This window comes from Hippoglossus hippoglossus, chromosome 17 (assembly GCF_009819705.1).
Source record: "Hippoglossus hippoglossus isolate fHipHip1 chromosome 17, fHipHip1.pri, whole genome shotgun sequence".
In the NCBI taxonomy this organism is placed as follows: domain Eukaryota; kingdom Metazoa; phylum Chordata; class Actinopteri; order Pleuronectiformes; family Pleuronectidae; genus Hippoglossus; species Hippoglossus hippoglossus.
Genome location: NC_047167.1, coordinates 22774966 through 22801804, shown reverse-complemented (window position 1 = coordinate 22801804; position 26839 = coordinate 22774966). Strand labels below are relative to the sequence as shown.

The 26839-nt window shown below is 45.4% G+C and overlaps 1 protein-coding gene across 2 annotated transcripts in view; it reads left to right on the top strand.

Annotated features, from left to right (window-relative positions):
- Positions 1-26839, top strand: part of LOC117778522 (receptor-type tyrosine-protein phosphatase N2-like) — a 122994-nt gene that overhangs the window by 60560 nt on the left and 35595 nt on the right. For both annotated transcript variants that reach the window (XR_004616802.1, XM_034614188.1), the window contains exon 12: positions 6093-6157. Coding sequence is in view for 1 of the 2 variants with exons in the window: in XM_034614188.1 (XP_034470079.1) it covers positions 6093-6157 (65 nt within the window). In the remaining variant the exon portion in view is untranslated. The remainder of the gene's footprint in view (positions 1-6092; positions 6158-26839) is intronic.

The following is a 26839-nucleotide window of genomic DNA, read 5'->3' as shown; positions in this document are numbered from 1 at the left end:
CACCTTTTTGGAGGGAGAACCGGGTTTTATTGCATTTTTCCCCACCACATACTGGAGGTCACTTCCATTTGTGGAGTATTTGATTTTATGATTCAAGACTCAATTTCTCAAAGGTCACCTCCACTTGGGGGAATATTAGCTTTCATGACGATTCCCTCTCAGAAAGAAAACCTCTTTTACTCACTTCCCAGCTGCTCTGCTGGAGAAGTGGCTGCGTATTACTGTGGAAATGTGGAAAAAAAGAAAACCTCAGAGTAAAAGAGGTTAAAAAACGAACCTGATTTATATGGTTTTATGTTTGGTAATGCGAGTGGCGCTCTGCTAATGAACGCTTGTTATTGGACCAGGGCTTCCTGTCCCTGTGCAGCGAGGCATCGGCTGATGTAAAGTCATTAATTGTTGTGGGTGGTTGGGATGTGTTTTCCTGCCGGGGTCCCCGGTGTCATATCAGCGTAATGAATTGTTTATGTAAACTAATCGAGGTGTTTAATACCCACCTTTTTAAAATGTGAATGAATCAAAGGGAGCAGAGGCGACGAGCTAAATGTCATCAATTAATGCCGTGAACCGTTTTCATCACAACACGGCAAACAAACACATTTGGCTCTTATGTAACTGTAGCTGGAAAATGTTCAACCAAACATCCTCTCATCAAACACTCCATAACCTCCATGGTTACTATATGGCCGCCATACGTAGAAAATAATAATACAAATTATTTAATAATCCGACAGCTACAGTCAGATAATTAATGGATTTGATATAAAAATAATTTTGTGCAGTTTAGAGTCACTTTTAATGAATTTAAACGTTTCAGGAACTGAATTTCAGATGTCTTCTGGGTCCGGACATTTTCTGGAGTTTGCCTTTGCCTCAAATAAGAAGAAGCAGCAGGAGATTGTCCGGGTCAGACGCGTTCACAGCAACAGGAACATGTTGCGGAAGTGTTTCTGTTTACAGCTCCTCTCCACCGACGTCGGTTCTTATCGTCCAAAGATCTGGAATCTCCTCGTCTTTCCAAGTTGACTTTGTCTTTGTCTTCTGGCTCCTGTTGGCTCCTCTCTGAGATATCTGTATATTTCTAGTTTTTTTCTCCATCACGTGTTAGAAACCTCATCAACACGCTGACCTGCCCTCGGTTTTCTCACACCTCAGACAAATGTTTTCGGAAAAAGTCGGTTACAACGGACTTGGTTGTTTGCGCTCTCACACGCAGCTCCTCCAGAAAGCTTCAGGGACGTGTCCAGACTTCGGTGCAGGTCTGGAAGAAGCTTTAGTTTCACATCAGTTGGTTTATATTTAATATTTATTGAATGGAATCGATCTGTGAAGATTCTCAGCCTCGGTATCTTCAGAAGTTGAGTGGATGCAGACTTTGCAGAAAATCACGAGGTTTAATTTGCTGTAAATATGCATCATATCCTTCATATTTATTTGTTGTTTACAGTCTCACTTTTCATTATTAACTTCATTTGGCTTTGTAACTTGTTGAAAGACCATCACATGTTTCACTCCTGTGAGTGAAAGGAGTTTTTTCTCATATTCCCTGTTTTTAATCCTCTTTCCTCTCCTCCCTCAAACTCCTTTTCTCCCTTTCCCCCTTCTTTTCTTCTGTCCACATCATTGTACCTCCTCCTCCTCCTCCTCCTCCTCCTCCTCCTCCTCCTCCTCCTCCTTTCTCACCCCATGTTTTTCTGTCTCGTTCACTCTTTCTCCCACCTATCCTTTTTGTCTCCCTAATCTGTCCATCACTGTCTCTCCTCACATCTCTCTTTCTTTCTCCCCTCCCTTAATGATCTCTCGTCCCCCAGGTGGCCCCGGATGCCATTTCGGCCCCCCGCTTTTGAATTTAATTACACATGGCATTGTCTTCATAGGCCGCTGCCACCGCAGCCCCCCCCCTTGCCCCCCACCATCCACACACACACACACACACACACACACACACACACACACACACACACACACACACACACACACACAAGCCGTTGCTGCTGGTTCATACTGCACACTCCCATGATTGCCGCCGGTGATAACACCCGGGGGGGGGGGTCGGGATCAACGAGGAACAGATTGAAGGCTGAAAAGTTGATATCAGAAATCGAATTAATTCAAGTGAGAGTGAAACCACATCCAATTAAGAGGCTTTTGAAAAAACGAAGGGCAAATCTCTTTTGACACAAATATTCGTGAGTCGCGACGTCGTTCACGAGATGAAGAGTTCGTTTACAAATTGTGAGCGACGTCCGCAAAGATCCTCGTTCGTCACTCATCACGTGAAACGGCTCTGAGGTGACGAAGCAGCGGAGCTCTCTGCGTCAATCATAACCCGATCATTGTTTTATTTGTACTTTTATTTTTCACATAATTACTTCTATTATTTTTCCCGTTTGAAAGATTTACTGTGTATTTAGTGTTTTTCCAATAATCTCACCGAAGAACGAAACTCCCCGGGTGGCTGTTAGCCGCTAAAAGAAACAGCCAAACTTCACTTCTAATAACTTCTCCCCCGGCTTTATGATCTGCGATATCATTTTTTTATTTTTCATTATTATTTTCTGAGAGACATTCCGTGATGGCACACGGGACAGGGACACAGAGAGAGACCAACCAGCGACCTATCTGTGCAGTGATCTCACGATCAGCTCATGTGATTACGTCCCCGTGTCACTGCAGTGATGGTGCTGCGCTCCTCCTGCTGCCTCCGCTTTTGAAGGATGGCTGTTGTTTTCTCCTCATTATACGAGTCCTGAAATGTACCCGGGAGGGTGAGTGAGAGTGTGGACGTTGGGCGGGTGGGGGTGGTTAGTGACTGAAATAACGACCCCTCCGTGCGGCAGGAGCATCTATTCTGTTGGTCCAGGCCTTGTGGAGCCAGACTGGGCCTTTCCCTTTTGTCAGCGGTGAAAAATGAAGCATTTCTAAATCCCCGGCACTCGCTGTGTTTCCCTCAAGGCGCCTCAGATACATTGAGTTAACATAAAGCAAAATTCAGGACAGGGGCGTCCAGAGTGACAAATGAAGCGCCTCCGTGTGTTTTGGAGGGAAAATGAAGGGGCCTCTTTTGTAGAAATGAGATTTGGTCCTCGTTGCTTCCTTCAGGCCCAATTTCCCCCCCTCGCAGTTCAAATGTGTCCGAGAGTTACAATGGGAGACGGAATATTCTGGAAAATGTGAAAAAAAAAAATCGGAATAATCTGAGTATAGATCATTTCCCTTCGGCTCGCTCTCAGGCTGCAGTCCGTCGCTGCGCCGTTCCCACTTTGTCACATTACGGCTTGTTTTCACGCTGCGCTGCCAGTCGGGCGAAAAAGAAAAGTCGCCAGTCTGGTCTGATCACGACTCGCAGCCCATCGCAGCTTCGTAAAAATGGATCCAATTTGGCTTTTGGAGAGAAAACTCGCTGGGATACAAATGAGCCGCCTCAGCTCGCCTGCTCAGGAGCGGTGCTCTCGCCCGACTCGGACTCATTTGTAAGTGTGGGGTGGAGGGGGGGGTGGATGGTCCCGTAGCTGTTGGCTACACATCGGAGAGGCCGCAGTGCCACGGTGGTGAGGTCCAAAGACTTGTCGGGCTAATTAGAGGCAGCTCGCCGCCTGTGATGTCGTCCCGCTCGCTGGCCGCGTGGATGGTCGCTCCAGGGAACGAGCCGGGCTCCCGTGTTGCTCCAGAGTTTTGTGATTCCCTCCCAAACCGAAATTATCTTGTGCACTTTCATGTTTGTTTGTGTTTTGGTGTATTTTCTCTGATTCTGTATCAGGAATTAAGTGTGTGTGCGTGCGTGTGTGTGTGTGTGTGAGCCAGTCAATTAGGCTCCCCCTGCAGATGCAACTAATACAGGTTTTGCCTCACCAATTACCACAGGCACTTTAGGCAACAGCGTGTTGAGTTGTTTTTCACCGACTCTGGTTTTCTGCCCGAGTTTCATTTGAACTGAACAATCCTCTGAAACATTTTCAGGCAGTCGGTGCAGCGGCTAAACGGTTTGAAGGAAAGGACACTGACAAAAGGTTAGAGAGCATCAGACTGAAACAAATAAAAATAGATTTGTATCAATGAGATGAGAGTAAGATAGAGCCGCAATAATGTGGTCTTTACTTTTAGAGGACATAGCTCTAGGAAAAATAAACATCTGGATTAAACCACTTTCCTCTTTATCTCTGAAAATGAAGCTTTTCACATCCAGACGGACCATCAGCTTAAAACGCTCGTCTTCACATTTCAAAAAGATTATTGATTGATTGCCTCCATATCATAGACTGTTTACAAAGATGGACGACATGACGGCGCCCTAAGAGTGAAGCCAAATTATCCCGATCGCCCCCTGGTGGCAGGCTGCAGTTTAGGTCATAAACCTTTCCTCCATGTTAGCGGATGGACTAAAAAGTCGTGTTGACTAAATGTTTTCTTACTGACGTTTTAGTTAGTTCTTATCCCACTGATGCACTTTGAGTTGATCGGGTCCTCGATAGCGCGGCTCCACGCCACGACTCTGGCTTCCAATGATGGCGCCCATATCTGGGACAGTTTCGGCTTCAACAGGACTTTATTTACAGTCTGAGGTCTGGAGACACTAAATGCCACGTAGGTTTGAATGCGAGTCCGCATGTCCGCTTTGTGACAGACCAGGGTTAGCTCCGCCTCTCGGCCAATGTCCGCTACGATTGGTGCGCAACCCTCAAAGGCTGAGCAGGATAAATGCAGTGACCAGTGGTTCTGTGCCGCCCTCTGTGGGCTGACGAGTGCCCGAGAACTCCCGAGACGAAGCTTGAACAGGAAGCACCAGACGCGTCTCCGTGAGACACGTGAAGCAGAAGTCTGTTCAGATGCTCGTCACTTAACGAGAGGCTGACAAACCCATTCAGCCACTTCATAATCCTCCTGAGGGCAGCTGCTACCTGCTGACAGCACTGATAAGACACAGCCCACTTGGCAAGGTGCTCCTACGTCTCTGTCGGAGGCCTGGACCCCGACCATCAGCCCCCACAACTCTTCACTGTGGCTCACCGTGCACCGTTCGCCACCTGAATCAACACTCCCCGTCGAACACAATAACCAGGACATGCACGCATTTAAAATCTACCTTTGAAGGATTCTCTTCATTCTTCTTTCAAACAATCGTGTTTAAGGTCACACTCTCTGGTTGGATGGATTTGGACGAGTACGGCAGAGTCACAGTTTTTCTATTTGCATTTCCTTCATCTGTCTGGTGTCAACAAAGGAGACTTGCTCTCTGTCTCCATTCAGATGCAAAGCAAAGGGAACATAATCATGTATTCATTTTTTTAATTTCATGACATGACGTTCTGGCTCTAATGCTGTGTGCTGCACCATGAATTTTAATTGTAGCCCTCCATTTGTTTCCCTTTAAGGTGATGAAAAAAGAGCTCAGTGCAGGGCTTAATTCTATTTGTGTGGAAATTTGTTTTAATATTTGCCTGGCGGCAGGTCAGGTTAAAATATTCATACTCATAAAGTGAAGATATGCTACAGTAATAGCTCATTTGGTTGTGGAACAGCAGCGTTTATTGTCGAAGCCCTGTGGAGGTGTTGTTGGCCTCATTGTGTGTCTGGGAAGAACTCACCGCACCAGCGTCACCACCTCCTGTCTCCTGGAAGGTGCCTTCAGTTACAGTGACGTGGGAATATCAGAATGAGGAAGACATTACAGAAATTCACCAACGGATTAAAATGTGAGAGAAAATATCTTCCTTACTTTTCACTTCATGAAAGATTAGAAATCTCGCTCAAAGAACAGTAAGTTCACGATATGATTCAAACCTCTGGGATTGTTTTTGTCTGGATTAGGGCTCGGATTTGACGACTGTTTCATGTCGCCCATCTTTTGCCTCACCAAATAAGAAGCTAAAGCGTGTCGGGCGCCCCCTGGTGGCTGACTGCAGTACAGGTCATAAACCCCACCTCCTTCATGTTAGCAGATGGGACATTGACTACATTAAAAGTCAAAGTACTCCAAAATGGTTTCTGTCAGTTTGGGTAGTTCTTATTCCCGTATGTATTTGATTGTCTTTTATATTCTATCATACAGATTCTTGATGCTGTTCCTGTGTCTGTGTGTTTTCTTTCTCCAGTTAAGCAGAAAGTGGATTTGGAGAAGGAAGCCAAGCTCAGCATCCTGGAGGCCGGAGTCACTGACGTGAGTACACTTTACGTGATAAGTCTCAGGTGATCACAGAATATGAGTCTGCGTCCACTGGTGTTGATAGAATGGAATGATTATCACCTCACCCTACGCAGCGTCCTCTCCTCTGGAGGCCGGCTGCAGGGATCCGCTTCCGTTCAGCCACGAGAGGTCCAACACTGATGTTGGGTGATGAGATCTGGCTCTGGATGGGGTTGAGGTTAGAGTGTGGAGGAGTCGGGGCCTGATTCAGACAAAAAACCTCAAACCATATGGCTTCCTTCACGTTGGCTGCACTATGTTTGATTTTGTTGTGCTGCACTTGCCTGTAATCAAGGAAAATCAGACACAGAAAACAGGATGCCTACTGGGTCGGGCTCGGCTAATTTGCTCGCAGGCTGCGGACCGAGCCACACTCGAGTTCTTCCAAAAACATTTTTTTTTGTGGAGCTCAAAGAGGTTCTGTCATTCTCAAAGAAAAAGAAAAAATCACTTTCTCCAAACTGGTGCTGCTCAGTGAGAATAACACGACTGCCTGAAATACAGTTTACATGCTGTACAATTAAGATTTCACTGTCAGGGTAGTTAATGGTCCGAACCTTGGACAAATAGCCACATGTCAAAAGTGCACAATAGTGTGGGCTGTCCAAGTATGAACACGTGAAGCCCACATATTGGTATTTTGCTTTATTTTAAATGTTTAGTAGACAATTTTGATTCTGATATTTTTGACCCTTCATCTCAACGAAAACATCCGACATTCAAAACGTTGGCGTCCACATCCCCGTCACCGCTCTCACTGGTCTTCTTCTCCCAGCATTGCTATTCTCCACCATCCCTGTGGTAAATAGGCTGCTGAGCCACTGCACTCGCCTATTGATTCAGGAGTTAGTCTGTACCGATGACGGCATGCCATTCACCACGCTTATCAAAGTGGCAGCAGCGAGGTCTGAGAGGGAAAACGGTTGGAAAAGGGCGGAGGAGGGAGGTGAGGAGAATGAGAGGGGGATGGGGGAAGGTGAAAGAAGGGAGCGGGGGGGGGGGGGGGTCTATGGGGGTGATCAATACGGAGCTGCAAACAGGACGATTGAACCTTTGTTGTAAGCGAGGGAGAGAGAAGCAGAGAAAATCCCTCCATCACAGGCTGCCAGGAAGAAGAAAAACAAAACCCTGTCTCAGCCGGCGACAAAACATCCATCATCAGCCCGTGCGGTGTTTATTATAGTTCCTCATACACTGTAAAATAAGAATATTAGCATACTACATCACCGCTGACAGGATAAAAACACACAAAAAAAAGCAAAGTTTAGTTTCCTCGCACACATCCAAACTCTCAGGAAGGTCTGGGTGTTCTGGTTATTTGGCAGGCGGACAAATGAATTCTCATTTTCTCATTGATGAAATCAAAATAACCTGAAAATGTATTGATCCCTGTGGGGGGGAATTAAGTTGTTGCGGCAGTAAAAGGTAATAGGGGAGGAAAAAAATAGCCTGCAATAAAACCATTAACGACAAAACAGTCGAAACGGTAAAACAGCACGTGAATTATTGTGGGGTTGTATAAACTAATTCACGTGGCAATTCAGCTTGTTAAGTGCGATGAATAAATTACATTGAAATACTGCGTCAATTTACACACAAATATAAGGAGTTTAAAATCACCTGGTTCCTTAACGCCACTGAGGAGGTTATGTTTTCCCCCGTGTGCGAGCCTGCGTCTGAGGAGAACCCAGCAAATCCTGATGTGGATGCAGATTGAGGAGCGGGTTCAGAATTTGTATTTTCACTTTCATCAACGCTGCAATCAAGAACCTTTTTCCACACTTCGTTTTTCACGGAATGCTCTTTAAGTTTACTCCCTAGTGAGCAGGAAATAAAGAGATTTCTGACACGTGACGATCATCGGAAGTCCGTCTCGTTGTAGTGGTCATTGCGTTGGATAAGTCAGACGCTCCTTTTCTCCTCTGTGTTTCCAAAGTGTCGTCCTTCAGCCGCCTTCATGTCCAGTGCAACAGCCTCCGAGTGAATCAGCACATCTCCCGCTGCTCATTCTTCGGGTCATTCATGATTCGTGACCGCACTTTTGAATTCCTCACGTATGGTGTTTCTGAGAAATTGAGGCCGTAATTTCCCTTTTCTCATTGCTGCTGCTTTGTGCTTTGAAATTCAGGACGGCGGATGCTGCGAAGCTCCAGTAGGCATATTGATGTGATGGTTCTGGCGCAGATTTCTGCTTTTCTAACTCTTAAGTGCAGGCAATTTACTAAGTAAAGGCGACCCTTGAATAAATCACTAGAAATGCAGAATAGAGTGAGAGCAGTTTTGTGTTAGATTGTTGGAAAGATTTCTGAAAACAGTTTTGAAATTTGTCAGAGACGGTTACTGGTATAAAAATCTGTTCCTCTCAATCCAGTCGAGCACTTGAAACTCAAACTCCGGATTCACCTGACGTCCACAGTTTGGAAACGCTGCGTTTTAGTCTGGACGATCCGAAAACTGAGAAGTTCGGAAAAAAATGACGTAGACTTCGCTGATTCGTCAGGCTCCTATCACATGACCCCTTCCGGAAAAGAAAACAACAGGCATTAACACAACATGGAGAAACAATTACCGTGCATTATACGGATGTAGCCTGTAGTCAGTCTGAACCTCCTTCCAGGCTGGCTCACCAAGCCGCAGTGAGCTGTACAACCAAAGAGCAAACATGTGACGTCAGAGACCGCGAGAAACTCTGCTGTTTGCACACTGAGACTTGAGTCCAATTAAGAGAGTGTGTGTCTGTGTGTGTCTGTGTGTGTGTGTCTGTGTGTGTGTGTCGGGAGGGAGGTAGCAGATAAGGCCGCTGTGACTGCAACCAGATTATAATTGTCCTGGAGTGGCACTAATCCCCCTCCACCATGACCAGCTCGCTTTGTTCATTTTAAATCAAGGCGCTTCCAATCTGTCGGAAAGAGCGATTTCACAAATAGAGGGCGGCGGGAAGGAGCTAATGAAACAAACAACAACAAAACAACAGTAGATTGACCTTTTCAATCATTTAAAAACACACACACACACACGTTTACACAGACAGATTCATCTCGTGAAGATTGATTCAAGTATAAAAAAATTACAGCGGCTGATTTTACTGATTTGAGCCGGAGAGACTTGAACTCATCAGAGAAATCAACTGCTGCGAACTTTCTTTTTCTTAAGCCTTTATACGGGGACCTTATTTTTACTGTAATCCTATCAATTGATTGGACAAGAGGGAAACACCTGAGCTGAATCGACGACACTGGACTCATATTATCAATCTAGATCAAATTAGATTGAAAATTAACACAATTTGCAGTTTATTAAATCATTTAAATCTAATTATTAGAACAAACAGAAGCAGATTTCAGACGAGCACTGAACTCTGGATAATCTCCGGACATTCTTCTAGATTTCTGACTTTCTCTGGACTTTCTCCCGGATGAGCCGGCGACAGAAGCAAAGATTCAGTTTCACTTGTTTAAACGCAACCGTCCGTTAAATCTTTTCATGCAACACACAGATAAAAACTCCCTCCGTCCAATTTGTGCCTTTGTCCCATTATCCAGTGCGTAGTGACGGAGTGTAATCTGCACATAATCCGTTTCCACAACAGATAATCTGGATTTCAGAGTTCATCCTCGTTTCACAATGTTGCCGGAGATCTCATTGAATAGAATTTCTCACCGTGCCTTGCTCTACCCACTCAGCCGTAATGACTTCACTGAGGATACATTCTAGTCTGTGGCGAGGGTTCGGATGTGGCGTGATGGCGGCGCTCGTAATGACACACGCTTGTTGTCTGCTGCCGTCCAGGTGCCTGAAAACAGCTGGATTTGAATGAGAATATTCATGAAGCCGCCGCATCAAGGTTGTGTGTTCTCCGCCGGCGCCCCGCTCCACCGGTAATTTTCATCACAAAGAGGAAAACAGATCTGAGAAGATCAGAACAATAGCATGTGTGTGAGCCTGCTTACATACATGTATATTGTACGCACCCTCATGTGTCAGCGTAGAAGTGCACCTGAGTGTGCGTTTGTCTACTCGTGGGCGTTTGTGCGGCTGCACTCGTGCATCATCTGCATCTCCTGCCATAGAGATTCAAATGGCTCCATGTGAAAAATTGAATCGAGAGGCTGTTGAAGTGCTGGCTCTCCTTTTTCTCCCTGGCCGAGACTCGGCGCCCGGACGGCCTTTGATATGGTAATCACGAATCACCGCGGGGGCCCGAAGTGCCAGATGCATGCTGGTATATATTCCAGGTGTCTGTCAGACTGTGTGGTCTGTCTGGTCACAGAAGACGTTGGGAGTACATCTGCCTCAGAGGTCACACCGTGTTTCCAGTCCCTCGTTTTGGACGAATTCATAAGATTTGGTCACAGAACAAGAACAGAAGTCGTTGCTTTTTCACGTCGGTCTAGAATTTATTAGAATCACTGCAGCGACCGTAGATATAAGATTTAAAAGCTATTTCTTATGACAGATTTAAAGGGTTTTTTTCAGCATCTGTTTGCTGAGTGATATTAAATCAGTTTGTTGATATTCTGAGTCCTTACTAATGTTTCATTACTAGATATTGTTCACTCTGATGGAAGCTCCAACAGTAAGAACTGATACATTTAGCTGAATAATAATAATAATAATAATAATAATAATAATAATAATAATAATTCAGCCTCACATATTAATATATTATAACATGTTAGAAACATCCTCATCACGGCCGCTCGCTCGCTGTGAGATTTCCGCCCATTTTCCTGCCGTGTTCTCACGTGGACGCACTGTTTTACCCGGAGGCTGGCGGGAAAAGCTCCAGAAAACATCTGGAGCAACTCTCTCGTACATTTGCGTTCTCACATGCAGCCCTTCTTGGAAGATCTCAGGAAGGTGTGCTCACTTCAGCAGCTTTAGAGAGTCAAATAATGTTTGTGAGTGGAGCGTCTCCGTGCACAGTCAGACCTGCCTTGTACCTGGGCTGGATTCTCCTCTGTGCTGAAAGCGTACATCGTTGTCACTGTAAGTTGCACTTCAGCAGAGCGGCAGGCTGCTTACGGGGGATGTGGACCCCCCGCGGGGCTCTTGGGTAAGCAGCACGGCGCCGCAGACAGCTGGCATACAAGGCTCACACACCCCCTGCATTTGCCCCAGGTAATAAATGGGCTGTTAGGTACAGTCGAGGTCATACGGGGAAAGAAAAAGGTAGAAAAAGGAAAGCTCAGAATTTGACTGCACCTCAGCTCTCTGGTTCTCTGGATCTCCGGTTCTCTGGGACACAAATCCACTCCCAACAGGCTCTGATGACGGCGGCATGGCGCCCGGTGATGTGCGCCCGGTGATGTGCACCTGTAGGTTCAGTCTGATGTAATTCAGAGTGGACACACTGCAACACTGTCGTCTCTTCACGTCATTGAGCAAACGGCCTGATGCTCTGTAATGGCCCGTCTCATTATCTACTCCTCACGCCTGATTAGCCAGTGGCGTCTTGGTATGATAGTTGACTGCTGGTGTTGTCCACTCACTCGTTAACATCAACAACATCAGCAAGTGTGTGTGTGTGTGTGTGTGTGTGTGTGTGTGTGTGTGTGTGTGTGTGTGTGTGTGTGTGTTTTTTTAAGTCAGAACAGTTCAGAAAAAGAAAATTCTCACCTCCTGTAGATTGATTTTGCTCATTTTGTCAAACATTAAATTTTGGGTTGGTACATTTTAGAATGATTTACAAATATAATATAACTTCAGAGGAGCGTTGCAACCTGTTGGAACAGAATATGAGAATCTGTCTGAGGTGGAATGTACAGTTAAAGGACGAATGTTTTACTTAACGACAAAGAATGTATTGAGAAAGTCAAAGAACGGACCAGAGAGAAACATGCATAGTTCATGTTTCTTCCATCTTCTCACATCTGCCGTCCCCAAGTCCCTTCTCCTCCCCGTGACGGAGGCAGCGGCACCACACACTGCGTGGCATCTGCAGCTAAAGGTTTCTGTTAGCTGGGAGGCTGTGGAGCTGCTGGACACTGACAGGCAGGCGCCGAGACGCTTTCACCCAGGCTCGCTGCTCCCCGGGTGGGCACAGGGAGGTTCATCAGGCACCGGAGGCTCCACCCTAATTACCCCCACCCACATACAAGCTCCCCAGAATCTCCACAGGGTTAGCTGAATGCATCAGCAGCCTGACTTGTGTAGGCTGCAGTCCTGCAGCTGACAGAGCGAATGTGCAACGGTGGACTGATCTGTGTATACAGCTGTGTGTGTGTGTGTGTGTGTGTGTGTGTGTGTGTGTGTGTGTGTGTGTGGGGGGGGGGGGGGCTGCATGTACATACACACATTTACAGAAACAAACCTGAGGAATAAACAGACACATATAAACAGTGTCTTTGTCCAAACCGCTCCGCCAATATAACAACAAGTCTATTAATCAACTTGTCAATCGACATTTAAATTGTTCTTTCAATCAATCTCAGTATCTGGCTGTTTCCAGATTCTCCAATAAGACTTGATTCCTTTTCTGTTTTTCATGTCATCGTAATTTTAACAGACTTTAACAGAAAAATCCTGCATTTGGAAAATCACTCTTTTGCTCATAATTCTTAGTAATTATTGTAAAAACAGTCATCTACAGAATAATCAGCGATTTAAAGCATTTCAGTCAATCAAATCTAGAATAACAAGCCTCTGGACGGCTCTGAAAGAGAATAAGAATATTATCTTTTATTAAATAAAGTCTTTATGTATCTCACATATCTCGAGAACCGTTCATCTCGTCAGCTTCACACTTCACGTGCATTGTATTGAGATCAACAGGAACAGGAAAAAAAAGTCGCAGCACCTGCACTGACTAATCCAGATGCATTTTAGGGGCGTCGTGTTGTTCTAGATCTTCTCATGCCTCTGGACTGTTATTATTTCTCCTGATGATTCACCCCTGTCAGGCGACATTAAGCTTCCTGTTGCCTTCACAGAGTCGACAGCAGGCCGGTGATTGGAGATGGCATTTAGCTGTTTCTATCCAGAGCCTCTTCCAGTGACCGCAACAGCAGAACACAGCATGAGTCTGCAACATCTCCGTTTGTGTGTGAGGGGGATGTGAGGGCAAGATGAAAAAAAAAAAACAGACAGACGAGATGCAGGAACTCGTAAAAACACATTTTCATCCTTCGCCTACTGCTCCAGTTTGAGCTGAAAGCGTCAGTTCCCACGTCGCCTGCTTCACACGCCTGCAGTATTTGAAGTGTATAAACTTAGAGCAGCTCCAGAAGAACCTGCTGAGAGCCACAGGGGCCGAAAGGTCAGCGACGATATCGTGCTGCGCGGCTTGTCCCCGGTGCCAAACGTCACCGCGTGCGCCCCGAGGCTTTGGTTGTCTGCTACAGGTAAACAAACAGTTCAACTATTCATAACTGTATTCGTTGGAATGTTATGAAGCGTCTTGAATCAGGAATGTGGGGAAGATAACATTTACATAATAAATCAAAAACAAATTGTATCGTGAGCCCAGATTTTGTGATGACTGTGATCCCTGACTTTAACTTTCATGACACTATCACACCTGAACTGACATGTTTACGACTTAAAATGAATAAAACAACGTCATATTTCTAGAAAACTCACATCTAGAAATGGAGAATATAATAATTATTCTTCTAAACCCCCAGATGCAACGTTGACAAGTTTAGAAATTCAAATGATAAAGTTCAGCAAAACCTATTTATGCACCTTTGAAACAATATTAAGTCCCAATTCAAGTTTTAATTCAAAGCTTTTAACGATATCACGTTTTGATCGGTTGTCGTGCAAATGGTTAAAAAAAAAAGCTTGGAAATTCTCAGTTCAAAATCAATACCAATACTTTGAATGAACTATATCTAATCCTGATTGTAATATTATAAACAATCATTGTTTTTCTTGATCTTAAAGATTATAAGAAATGATCTTTTTAGCTTTAATTAGTGATCGGAGACATCGGCAACTTCTCACTCGCTCACTCGCTCACTCACCGCTCGGTTGTTTCTTGTGAACATAACAGACGACATTACTGTTGTTTGTCTTCTTAATGTATCTGTTCTCAGTCACAGCACGAGTGTGTGCTGAGGAGCAATTAGCAGGAATTACACCCCCCCCACCCCACCCCCCTTTATCAGCTCGCTGTTCGCTCCTGTGTTTCTGAGCTGATCGCACACAGTGGGGGAGGGGTGGGGGGGTGCATTTCTACGCTGATGAGAACTGAGTCGCTCTCTGTGGTCGCCTGAATTATTCGATCCAGTGTTAAAAGTAAAGCGAAGTGCGTTAAGTCCGAGTTCGGAGGGAGAAGCGACAGTTGCCTCCACGACACCTGTGAGTGTTTCGGGTTCAACAGAATATGAGCTCCTACTTTTCCTGTATTTACGAAAACTTCATGATTTAACTTAAATGTCATGAGAACGGAACCACCTGGAATCAAGTAGCTTGTGATCTGCTTAATCTTTACAGTGCAAACAATTTGTCACAATTATACGATACTACTACTACTACTACTACTACTACTACTACTAATAATAATAATAATAATAAGATGGTCATTAAGATGCTTTGTGCCCAAACGCAGTGAAAAACAGCCACAATCGGCAGCATCAATACAAATATTTGACTGACTGGAACACGTCAGCAGATACAGAACAAACATGGTCAGCGACATGGAACAGAAAGTCCAACTCTTACTTTGGAGTGAGGCCCCGAAAAGGAGAAGTGGTGAAACAGAAGCGGAGCTGAAGTGGGTGTGAGCTCAGCCGCCCGCCGTCTGCATCTTCATCAGAGAGTTCAGACGCCAGCAGGAGTGAAGAGAGGGTCTGTTTTCACGCCTGGCCCTCGGTCCTCCGAGCAATCACGGCAAGACGTAGATTTCTAAAAGAAAGTTCAACGCCGCCGACATCATTGCTCTTCAAACTCCACTCCTGCCGCAGTTTGGCTCGCTCTAAAGTGCTCTCCAGTCGCACAGGCCTGCCGCGCAAATAATGTTTTCAATCCAGCAATCTCCCGTAGGTCTGACCTTGGCAGCTTTTATCAGGTGGTGAATACTTTGCAGAGATTGTATTGTTTTCCAGACCAACCCCCCCCCCCCCCCCACCCACCCCCCCCCCCCCCACCCCACCCCACCCCCCCACCCCCCACCCCACCCCGCCGCCTCCAAAAAAAATCCTCTTTACCTTAAAGCAAATACATAAATAAAGATAAGGTCTGATCATAGATTTCTGCAGATTCGTCATTGCATTATGGAATGGAAAAAGAAGAAAAGATATATATGAGTGTTGATGGATTTTTATCTGTTGTCTCTCGAAGGACATCTCCAGTTTGTCTTTGTCGTAGATGCAGCGACGAATCAGAGCTGGAATAATTAAATGGTCTGTGTCTCGATAAGAATTCCAGAAATCTGTATGCAACACCTGTCTTGAAATAATTTCTGCTTTCTTGTTATGCAACAGGAGGAGATAGAGACAACTCATCCCCATCTCTATTTACAGTCTATGGTTTAATCCAAAACTAGCTGTATTTGTATAAACACAAAATGATAAACGTGGCTGTTCAATCGATGGAATTATTTATTCTTGGATCAGTTGGTTTTCAGTCTCTCCTCAAGTCGCCAGAGCTGCAAACAACAGCTTACAATATCTTTATTGTAAGTCTTCATCTGTCTCTCCGTCTTCGTCCCGGCCGGGACGCTACAGGCCTGGGCTGTGAATCCTCAGCACCTTGTCCTCGAGTCTTCCTCCTGGCGAGCCCTGACCGCCAGCACGCGCCCTCTCATTAGCATTGGCTCGGTTTCCTCAGATTAGCCGTAATTAAACTGTGAAATTGGAGCCGTTACCTTAAGTCGGGGACGCCGCGAGGACACCATGAGCTCGGTGACAGCGCCGGACGGGATGCTGCTGGGGAGGGAGGGGGGGAGGTGCAACGCCGCCACCCTGGCTCACTGCCACCGGACCTCCCCTCTGCTTTCATAGAAACAGACAGTTCATGAAGTGGAGATTCCCTGGTCCGAGAGGAAGTTTCAGCTTTGTTGATGATAGTTGGACCTTAGTGAGACCCCCCCCCCCCCCCCCCACACACACAGACACACACACTCCTCCTCTTTGAGCACTGCCTGTTCAAAATGGTGTCAGAAAATAAACTACATATTCAAAAACACCGATTTGTGTCTTCAGTAGGAAACGATGATTCCAGAGCTTAGTGCCACAGATTAAAACAATTTCTTTAAGCCGTATAATTCACAACAACAGGGGGGCTTGTTCCTCGGTATGAAGAAAAGTTCCCAGTGAGAGAGGGTGACTGGTCTGTGAGCATCGGCCCCTATCACCTTCATCCAAGCTGTCAGGGAAAACATCCAGAGCAGCGGACTCGGACAGATCATGATCCGAATGTGTGGATCCTGTTTGCTCGAAACACTTGATAACTGCAAGCTGTAATAATGTGTGTTTGAATTCATCAGTGGAGGCCGGCGGCGCATTAATACACCGTGCACGAGCGAGCATGGTGCCATTAGATGCAGTTGGCAAAGCTGCAAACAGCCAGCTGTGGAATATTAAATACATATGACCCGGAGAGCACATATTACAAAATGGGAGCGACCCCGCCTGAGGGGGAGTGTTGTTTCTGCAGCAAAACAGGATTCTCTGCAACTCCATTAAGTCGCCATTCATCAAAGTCATTTCATGTTTTCCCAAACACCAGGAAATCAGGGGCGAGGTCACAATTTTCACAACAGGAGGGGAGGGGGCGGGGGGCTTGTGTGTGTGTGTGTGTGTGTGTGTGTGTGTGTGGGTGGGGGGTAATATTTATATATATTAAAAAAACATGCATAATTATTCATCATTAGCTGCACCCCATTGGTCCAGACCCATGTCATCGTCATGACAACAACCCCCTGGGCACGAACCCCCCTCCCCCCCACAATACTCCCCTCTCACCTCCCACTACATCCCACCCACCCCTCAAATGTGCACAGCTCCAGCGGGACGGCCTCTCGACTAAACATGGCCGCCAGGCATTTCTCTGGTGTGCAGGAGCGCTGCTTGAAACCCACTCCTCCTCGCCTGGCACAGAAACACTGTGAGCCTGGCCTCGCTACACGCTACACGCTACACGCTACACACTACACACTACACGCTACACACTACACACTACACACTACACACTACACACTACACGCTACACGCTACACACACACTGGGACCCAGCGAGTCTCTAAATAACCTAAATGGAGCCGTTGGTCTGGTTCTTCATGTTGTTGAAATGGACTCAAATTGATCAGTCGTCTCGTGTGTAGCACAGATGTGGAGACCTTCTGTCTGTGTGTGTAGTTTGAGAGATGCCACAGTGTTCCCAGGGTTATTCCACTTCACCTTGTGTCAATTACAAGGAAGTCTTACTAATTGTGGGACTCGGATATTCCCACAAAGATCTTACATTTTTTCATTATGGTCTTAAAAAGTCCACTGAACTTGTTGAAACCTGCAGAGACCCTGGGTTATTTTCGCAATCTTTTCTTATGAAATCTTTTCTACCGAAAACCTCAGTGTCAGATTGACTGAACCAACTTTTTAATGAAGTTTATCGTGCAAGAAATGATGTGTATGGCTTTCCTTCGGAATTAAATGCAAGTTATGAGACCCAGTTCCTTTAGGCAGCAGTCTGAAGCGAAGCTTTGCAGATCCAGCTCTCCTCCCTCATCGGTCTCTTTCACTCGTCTCTTCAAACAACCGCTGCTAATTTAACCTCCAGGTTTTGCTTCCTTTCAGCTCGTGGCGCTCCCTGAAAGAACTTCCGACCCGCTCCCCTGTCACCGTCAGCCTGGCAGTGTTTGAGAATATTTCGGTGCCGTTGAGCTGAATAGTGGAAAAGGAAACGTGTGCAGGAAATCTCGCCCGGCGTCGATACACACATACACACGACGTGTCCACAAACATGAATTACGTTACCACACACTTCATAATCGACTCCTAACCCTTGCACACATGAACTAGCGCTTGTTCCACCAACACTGCCTCGTGCATGCCATCGGTCCCTCACACACACACACACACACACACACACACACACACACACACACACACACACACACACACACACACACACACACAGACACACACACACTGGCAGGCAGCAGGCGGAGGTGGGGGTGATTGAATGTGAGGGAGAGGCGAGACGACAAGCGTAGCATTCACCTTGATCAACAGTCTTTTCTTGGCTTTCAAGCACAGTGCACGTTGATGCTGCTGCTCTATTTTAACAAGCTAATCTGGGCAGAGTGTCAACAGCAACACACTGTAACTACACACACACACACACACACACGCACGCACGCACGCACGCACACACACATGTACAGACGCTCTCAGTATTTATGTAATACTCTTTTATGTTTGTGCGTTTGTCTGTTTATTGGTTGTGGAGGGTCACTCTGATACATCTGCTTTGTGATTGGACGCATTACAATCAGATTTGGAGCTAATAAGACAAACATCCGATAATTATATTGAATTGATTCCAGTTTCGTGTTAATTGTATGGATCAGATCATCACGGTCAGAAGTCTGGCTCAGCGATGATAACGAGTTGTCATCTGATCAAATCAACACCGAGGGCTTTAGAGTCTTGTGTTGTCGGAAACATCGCGCAAGCGGTTTCAATCTCGTTTTTTTGCTGCTTTAAGACATGCACTGAACTCCCGACATTTTCCAAGTTTTCCGGGAGGTGCTGTACGTGAGAACTCAAATGTCTGAGCTAGTTGCGACGTTGTGTTCATGCCAACCTCCGAGTACAATGCCCGAGAGCCAATGTGAGATGCAGCAGGAAAATATCCAGAAATTTCACATACTAATATCTCAGGATGAAACAGAGGAGCTGTGCACTTGAAGTGATTCTAAGATTTCTATAGAAATTGCCTGATTTCTTGCTGTCACATATAATATGAGAAAGGTTATAAATAAGCTCCACTGATCTGTTTGGGCGAGTGAGCAGTGAGATCCATAATCCATTCATCCGTGTGTTTGTTTTAGTTTACGCATAGAGAAGTCGTAAAGAAGCCAGCTAGTGAATTTGTAATTGTTGCAACTACACTGCTGAGGTGCTTTTGTTATATTTATCTTTTTCCTGCCGTTATCATCGCCCTGTGGAATCTCCGGAGCGTTCAGGTGGGAGGAGGCGCAGCAGGAAGAGGCAACACGTTACGTTTTACCTCTGCTGCGGAGATCACGTGTTCTTGTTCGGCTCCTATCAGCAAAAGCTCGTCAGTGTCTTGTGTGGCTTAATCCTGAGATATTCTAATTTATTTTTTAAAATAGCACTGAATGGAGTTTGGTGTGAGGTCTGACAGCAGCTGGAGACGGACGCAATTGGGACAAAGCTAATTTGGTCGAGGTAAAATGATGTTCAAGGTTCAAAGAAAACGACACTGGGTTTGAGTAGATCCTAAGTTAGTAAAACAAGGATACAAGCTGTGGAGAACTGCAGAGGAGAACCCTCTTGAGAACGTTCTGGTAGTTCTTATATGAAAGCTCCTTTAGAGCTGTTGCCCCCGACAGTCACCTCCTGTGTTGGCTGTAGTCGCAGCGTTGTCTGGCAGCACCGTACGTCTCTTACATATTTATTTGTCAAAAAATCCACTGGGAGACACAAACAGATGTAGAAACTGCACTAATGACGTGAGAGAAGTCATTGTCATCACCTTTCCCTTCCGTCTGCATCGCATAAGAAAACCCGCCCTTGATTTATTTGGCAGAGGCATCGCCCTCAGCGCGGAGAAGATGGCTGATAAGGGTGTGATGGTTGAAGGGGATCCATCCGTCCTTCTCTCCCTCCATCGCTGCAAACTGCCTCTGATCCTGACGAGACTCCATTAGATGTTCGAGGAGGCGCAAAGCCAGACATAAGCCAGCTCTCTCAAAATGTCACCGCTTTCTCAGCCAGGTGGAGAACGCGCTCGGCACCGTTCAGATCGAAGATGTCGAAATAAGTCCAGAGCTCTGCTGCTGAAAATAAAAGACATCTACTAGATCTGCTACAATATCTGAGGGAGTGCACCACAGCTACAATACGTCCGTCTTTGACACTGCAACTGGGACGCAGAAGTTAGTTGCGTCACTTCCACCAGTTTTGTCTGCGGTCGATTTGCACCAGATGTGTTTGTCACATGCTGAGACCGGAAAGTGCGGAGGCCAAGGTGCCTGAAGCTAGCATGTGAACGAAAAGCACAACTGCACGAGACACACAACGGAAACACAACCACAACTGAAGAGACACAATGAAAACGGTTACTTACTGCCATCCCACCAAAGCAGGCACTCGACCAATCAAATAATCAAATAACTAATTAAAACCAACCTAATCAGAAACATGAACATTTGAACATCAGTGTGATAAGAACTTGTCCTTCCACTAACATGGAGGAGGCATGGTTTATGACCTATGTTCACAACAGGGTAGCGATGATAAATATTTAAACGATCAAGTATTAAAAGACGTTTTACAGCAATACAACACTGTCGCCCAAACTTTACCAGCAAACATTAACCTGATGGTTCAAAGATCACGTGAAGAGGTCAGAAAAAACGTACGGCAACAAACGACGGCTGATGTTTAAAGGTGATAAGGATGTTTTTTCGATGTCGGTGCGCAGGCGTCTTCAAGCTCTCAGGGTGTGACTGGTGAGACGGAGCTCACAGAGTCAGAGCGGCTGGCGGCGCTGCAGCTCTGCTCGAGACTGTCAGGAGAAGAGTTTCATGCTCGACTCTGAGGCTGCAGAGAGAAGACAGTTACATCAGCCTCCGCTGTCAAGCCACTTTTCCTGCTTGTGAAGTGAGCTCAGCTATAGGTGCAAGACAGCTGTGTGTGTGTGTGTGTGTGTGTGTGTGTGTGTGTGTGTGTGTGTGTGTGTGTGTGTGTGTGTGTGTGTGTGTGTGTGTGTGTGAGTGTGAGTGTGAGAGAGAGAGCAGAAGAGGCAGTGTGTGTTTCTTTGTGCTGATGTAGATAAAGGATATGTGTCTGAGCTAGAAAACGAAAAGGAAAAATACTGTGCATGTGTATTTGTGTGTCTGTGTGTGTATGTCAATGATTTGAATGAGTAGAAACTGTAGAAGTGTGTGTGTGTGTGTGTGTGTGTGTGTGTGTGTGTCTGAATAAATGTATTTTTGCTGTTGTGGATCTTTTTAAATACTCCGACTTCATGGGGAAAAAGTTTCTTTAAGTAACAAAAAACAAAAACCTGGACAATCTCCTGCTGCTTCTTCAGATGTGAAAGACAAACTCTGGAGGTCACGTCTAAAACGGCTTTAGTTTGATTTTTATCAGTAAAACGTTCCTTTAGAAAAATGACTAGATAAATATCTCATAGTAAAGTTATTATCTGAGGGTCCTTAGCAAACCTTGACATGAGAGAAATAAGAAATTGAATAGGAAAGAACATCAGTAATACTTAATAATGGTGACTGTTCGTGTTTATCAGTTGCCAGCTCCTCTCTCTCCGATACACACTGTGTGTATGTAACAAATCTATGTTTTATCAGTATTGTGTTAAGTAGTGTCAGCAGTAAAGGAGGAAAGTGGCTGCAGCCAATCTGGGTGGTTTCCTGCCCAGATTCAACAGAGTCTTGGTCTTCTCGTCCAATTAGCTCTGCAGCTCTGTCCGCTGCCGCTCGTCCACTGTAATGCAAACTGCATGAAATACCCTGTCACAGTCAGTTTGTCCCTCAGCCCAGATGTTCTGCTCTCTTTACTGTATGTTGAAGATTTATGTCCCAGGGGGCATCGGGGGCCGAGGGGCTACCATATCATGCGGATGATGGCTCTTTTGTCTTGGGTGCCATCCTGGAAGACAAGACGAGTGGGGGCAGGACGGTGGGTCGCAGGAATCCAAAATATGTTGCGCGGCACAAAGGACACGGGTTCGGTGGTCCGGGGCCTGAATGAGCTGTCGTTTCGGTGAAAAACAAGACGGAGAGCTTTTCATTCTGTGCCCGTCGATGATTTGACCATTTGAATATCACACAAGAAGCAACCCGGCGATGCCAGAGACGGCCTCTGATGTGGTTTCCATCTGACACCGCTGACAGCCGAGTTGATGCCTGCGTCGCTCGGAGGCCGTCAGACAAAGAGGCAGACACGTCTGTTTTTAAGGTGGCGAGATGAGTGATGTTTGCTCATTATGTGGAGACTGTTGGTCTGAAACCCTCTGTTCATCCACAGTTCGTGACAGTTGGGGACGGCGTCACTCCGGGTGTCCTGTGAGGTCCAATCAGTGGCCTTTAGTGGCAGATAATAACGTCCAGAGATTTTTAATGATCAGTAGAGAAGAGAAGATAATAAACAATCCTAATAAATCCCCCAAAAAAATCGACTTCACTCTTGGCCGGAGCATTTTCTGTGGAACTGGAACGGGAAGTGTCAGTTGCAGAGTAAATATTAACACCCCCCCCCCCCCCCCCCCCCCCTTTCATTACCCTGAACATGGGCACAGCCAGAAGCAGGGCATTGTTTTCACCCATCTGTGCCTGCATGGCACATGATAACAACAATATGGCCCTAAAAACACATTTTTCAAGATGCTTCCCCGAATAAAAGAGACCATCTTATTAATTCCCAAACAGTTGGTGTCATGTGATCGGTGACGTCACAAGCGAGATAGAAAGATGACGTCATGCGTACAGAGATGACCTTTTCACAGATTGTCTGCTTCCTGTTGGACAGTAGATCATAAAGATTGATGGTAAGATAATGATGTCGCAGAAAATGATGTCGCAGAAAATGATGTCACCAATAAAATAAGAGACACAATCTCCAGCTTGTTTAAACTAGCCGATCATTCATCATACGATATGAATGATAATAAAAAGGTATTATTACGATCTAATAAGTTGCTTGACTGGGTTATGCACATTCACACAGGGAAAACATAACTTTTATTTTTTATGATTTCACAGATATCGACAGGCACATTTAAACTATTTTTAAACAAAGTATATTTCCAATTTGTCTAGTGATGCGCTGCAGCTCGAATAGAGTTAAGGCCTTTATTATAAAGAGCAGTGAAAATGATATCAGCTACCACGGCGACTTGAAGCCGCGCTGTTTACGTCTCTTTACAACTTACTATCGAGGAGACCCCGATATCATCTCCCAGCTGTTTCAGTGGCAGAGAACGACATGTTGGCAGCGACACAACAACAAACCCACACGACAGATTGTGATTACAGATAAGAACTCACACGGCTCCAGACCCTTCAGCACGAGCACAATCCTTTTAGACAAATCTCCTGCCTTGCAGAGCGTGATACGAGCCTCTGGTATCTCACACAGCTCATCGCCTCCACTGACCTCTGAGCGTCTATTACTGGATCTGTTTGCAAAGCCGGGTCTTGTAATGTGGATCGGATGGAGACCTCGAGTGAATTAAAAAGACCTGTGCTCTGAAAAGATGCTTTTACTTCGTCCCTGTCGGTGGTTTCGCAGTTTTAACAGATCACACACACTGTGTTCTATGTTTAAACAATTCACAGGAATTCAGTTATGAGCTTTATGAACAGACCATTTGTAAAGGGTAGTTTCTGCAGTTTGAAATGTTAAAGCCATCAGCCATGAGAGATGAAATATAAGAACAACACAAGACGGTGCACAACTTACTTTTCAATCTGTAAAGTCCGATAGTCCGATATCACTATACAGTGATTTTGGCAATTTGTATTTCTGTGCGAATGTTTAGTGGACTTCTTATACCCTATATTGTTCACTCATTGTTTCCCACAATGCATCGTGAGAAGTAGTGAACAACCTATGGTCACTAACGGAGCCGTATATACCATCATGCATTGCACTCGGTGGAGGGACGAGCCGCAGGAGCAGCCAGACCTGTCGTACAAATATTTCTACATTTAAAAACTGTCATTCAACATGTTTAAAGTAAAGTGTGAAATTAATATTTAAAATTTCATTTGGGATTTTCCCCCCGGCCGACGCTGTTGTTGTTGTTGTTTTACGTCGTAATCCTGCGACAATGACGTAATTACCGCCGCAAAGACAATGAGCCGAGTCGTGCCCGAAAGTGTTTCTCTCTTTCAGATGACAAAGTTGGAAACGCGCTTACACTGCCCCTACTGTTCATGTGCGTATTGCATCTTGTGGACGTGTTGCATTACTTTCTGAGGACGTGGACAAATGAGGAACCAAGCGGACGCAGGACACGCAGGGCAGCCACGATGTGTATAAAGCAAATATATCTCCAGCCTTATACTGAAGGTTTTACCAGAACAAAAAACTGATTTGTTTGGTGAAAGTCTTTTTTTACTCAATTTCTCCCAATCGACTTACTGTTGCTAGTTCCCTTCAGTGTTGAGCCGGTGCTCTGTGATTGTATCTGTCGCTTTTGCTTGAAACCGAGTTTAGGCGACTAAAACAAAGAGTTAAAACAGGAAACAGGGCGATGATGATCTGTGGGTTTTGTCCCATTTCCCATTGAAAGACCTCAGATTTACACCACGCAGTATTCCAAGGTGTCTTGAGGTGTTTTTTCGACCGAGGCTGGGACAGAATAAGGCGGTTAAACCTCCTGCTTGTAAGCTGTTGTCACGGCCACGATGCAGACGGACGCAGAAGGAGCGAGAGCAGGTCGAGGTGGCGCTGGGTTGTGTGTTTGTGTCTTCTGGGGCTGAAGCTGTGGAGAATAAAGGTCTGACGGGATGCGATTTTCATGCAGCTGAAAGGGAAAGGAAATTAAATGTTGGCGCCCAAAGCTCCCTTAACCCTCTCTCATTGAGCTTTGAGAGCGGTGTAGGTGGGGGTGTAAGTATTAAGAGGGGGGGGGGGGGGGGGGGGGGGGGTGTAAACTGAAAAGCACTGGTCACATACTGAGCAGAGCGAAGCAGGGTCCTCACTGCCTGCCACCTCCAGCTGTCGCCAAGGGGGACAAAAGGAGGTGTGGGGGTGTCTGTGAAGAAGCTGGAGAGGTGGGGGGGGGCTGAATAGAAAGATAAACTAAGTGCCCCCCCCCCCCCCCCCCACACCCTCTACACACACACTAACACACACTAACACACTCACACACACAAAGGACCTTGTCATCTGCATTAGGCAGCATCTTCTCTATTTGCCCCCCCCCCACACACTTTCTTTTCCAAGCCGAACTGCACACAGTGCAAAGAAACACACACACAAACACACACACACACACACACACACACACACACACACACACACACACACACACACACACACACACAAATCTGTACAAAGTTGAACTGTGTTCGCATATTCTCACAAAAATGTATCCATGCATGAAAGACTGAGCCTTGCCACCCACACACACACACACACACACACACACACACACACACACACACACACACACACACACACACACACACACACACACCTTTCTGTCTTAATTCTTTAACCCTCCTCCCATGTTTGCTGCAGCTGTTAGTTCTCCATCAGACTCCACTCGCTGCAGCTAAGAACTCATTAGTCCTATTTGTTGATTAGGCCAGTGTGTGTGTGTGTGGGTGTGTGTGTGGGTGGGGGTGGGGGTGTGTGTGTGTGTGTGTGGGTGTGTGTGTGTGTGTGGCAGAGTTGGTCACGTCCCTAACGACAAACCTGTTTCTGTTAACTGCTCTTTATTGTATTTATACTGTTTTACTCATATTCAGCAGGTTTTTACGCAGTATTTAAGAAAACTTAAATTTTGAAATTAAAACGGTCCCATTATGAAACCACATTTAAATTGACCAGATCCAGATTTTCATTTGGTTCTGCAACACATTGCATTTACTCATAAAGATCTGTTCCCTGAATATGCCTCATCCTGGAAAAACCTGGATCCACCCGCTGATCTGGATCTGCAACAGAACTTGAGAATCAGTTGAGTAGTTTTTGCGTAATCCTGCAAACGAACCAATAAACAGAAACTCCTCGTCAGAGATAAGAATCAATGAGTCTGAACTAGTCTGAACATTTCAGGTCCAAATAAAGAATCACTTTACAAACTGTTTAGAATCTACTGAGGGAGAAACGTATTAGTGATGAAATACATAAACGTGCTGTACAGTAACAGTCACATTATTTAAAATGAAAAAGAATATGACCACGATATAATGGAGATTATGTTGATTTAGAGTTTATGTAAAAAGCCAAGTTATTTATTTTTATTTTAATAAAAAAAATGAGTTTTTTAAAGTGGAACATTTGCATTTTACAAATATGATTTTTCATCGTCTCCATGAATGTTTATTTTCCCAATAATGACTCAACTCAACAACCTTTTTATTTATTTTTTATTCTGCGTGACATCACAGGGATTTTGTTTGAATTTGCGAAACAGAAAGCGTTTTGGATTTTTTAATCTTGACGTACGAGCGTGAGATTTTCATTAACTATGCAAATCATCCCGATCGTAGGAAGTCACAGTCTCTGATTAGAGCCCTAACGTCTTATTTTAGAAACGACAAACGCTGCCTGATCCTGAGAGAGGAACCTCGAAGCCTCTTGGATTTCTCTCGACTCGAGCGTGAATCCGTTTCTGAAGATATTTCCACTTGTTTCCAGAGAACGAGCGACTGTTGCCTCATCGACAAAATCATTTGAAATGTTAGTTTGAAAAGAAAACGGGACTTTGGTGACTTGTGAGGAGGATTTTTTATATTTATTCGGTGAATCTTCTTCACCTTCC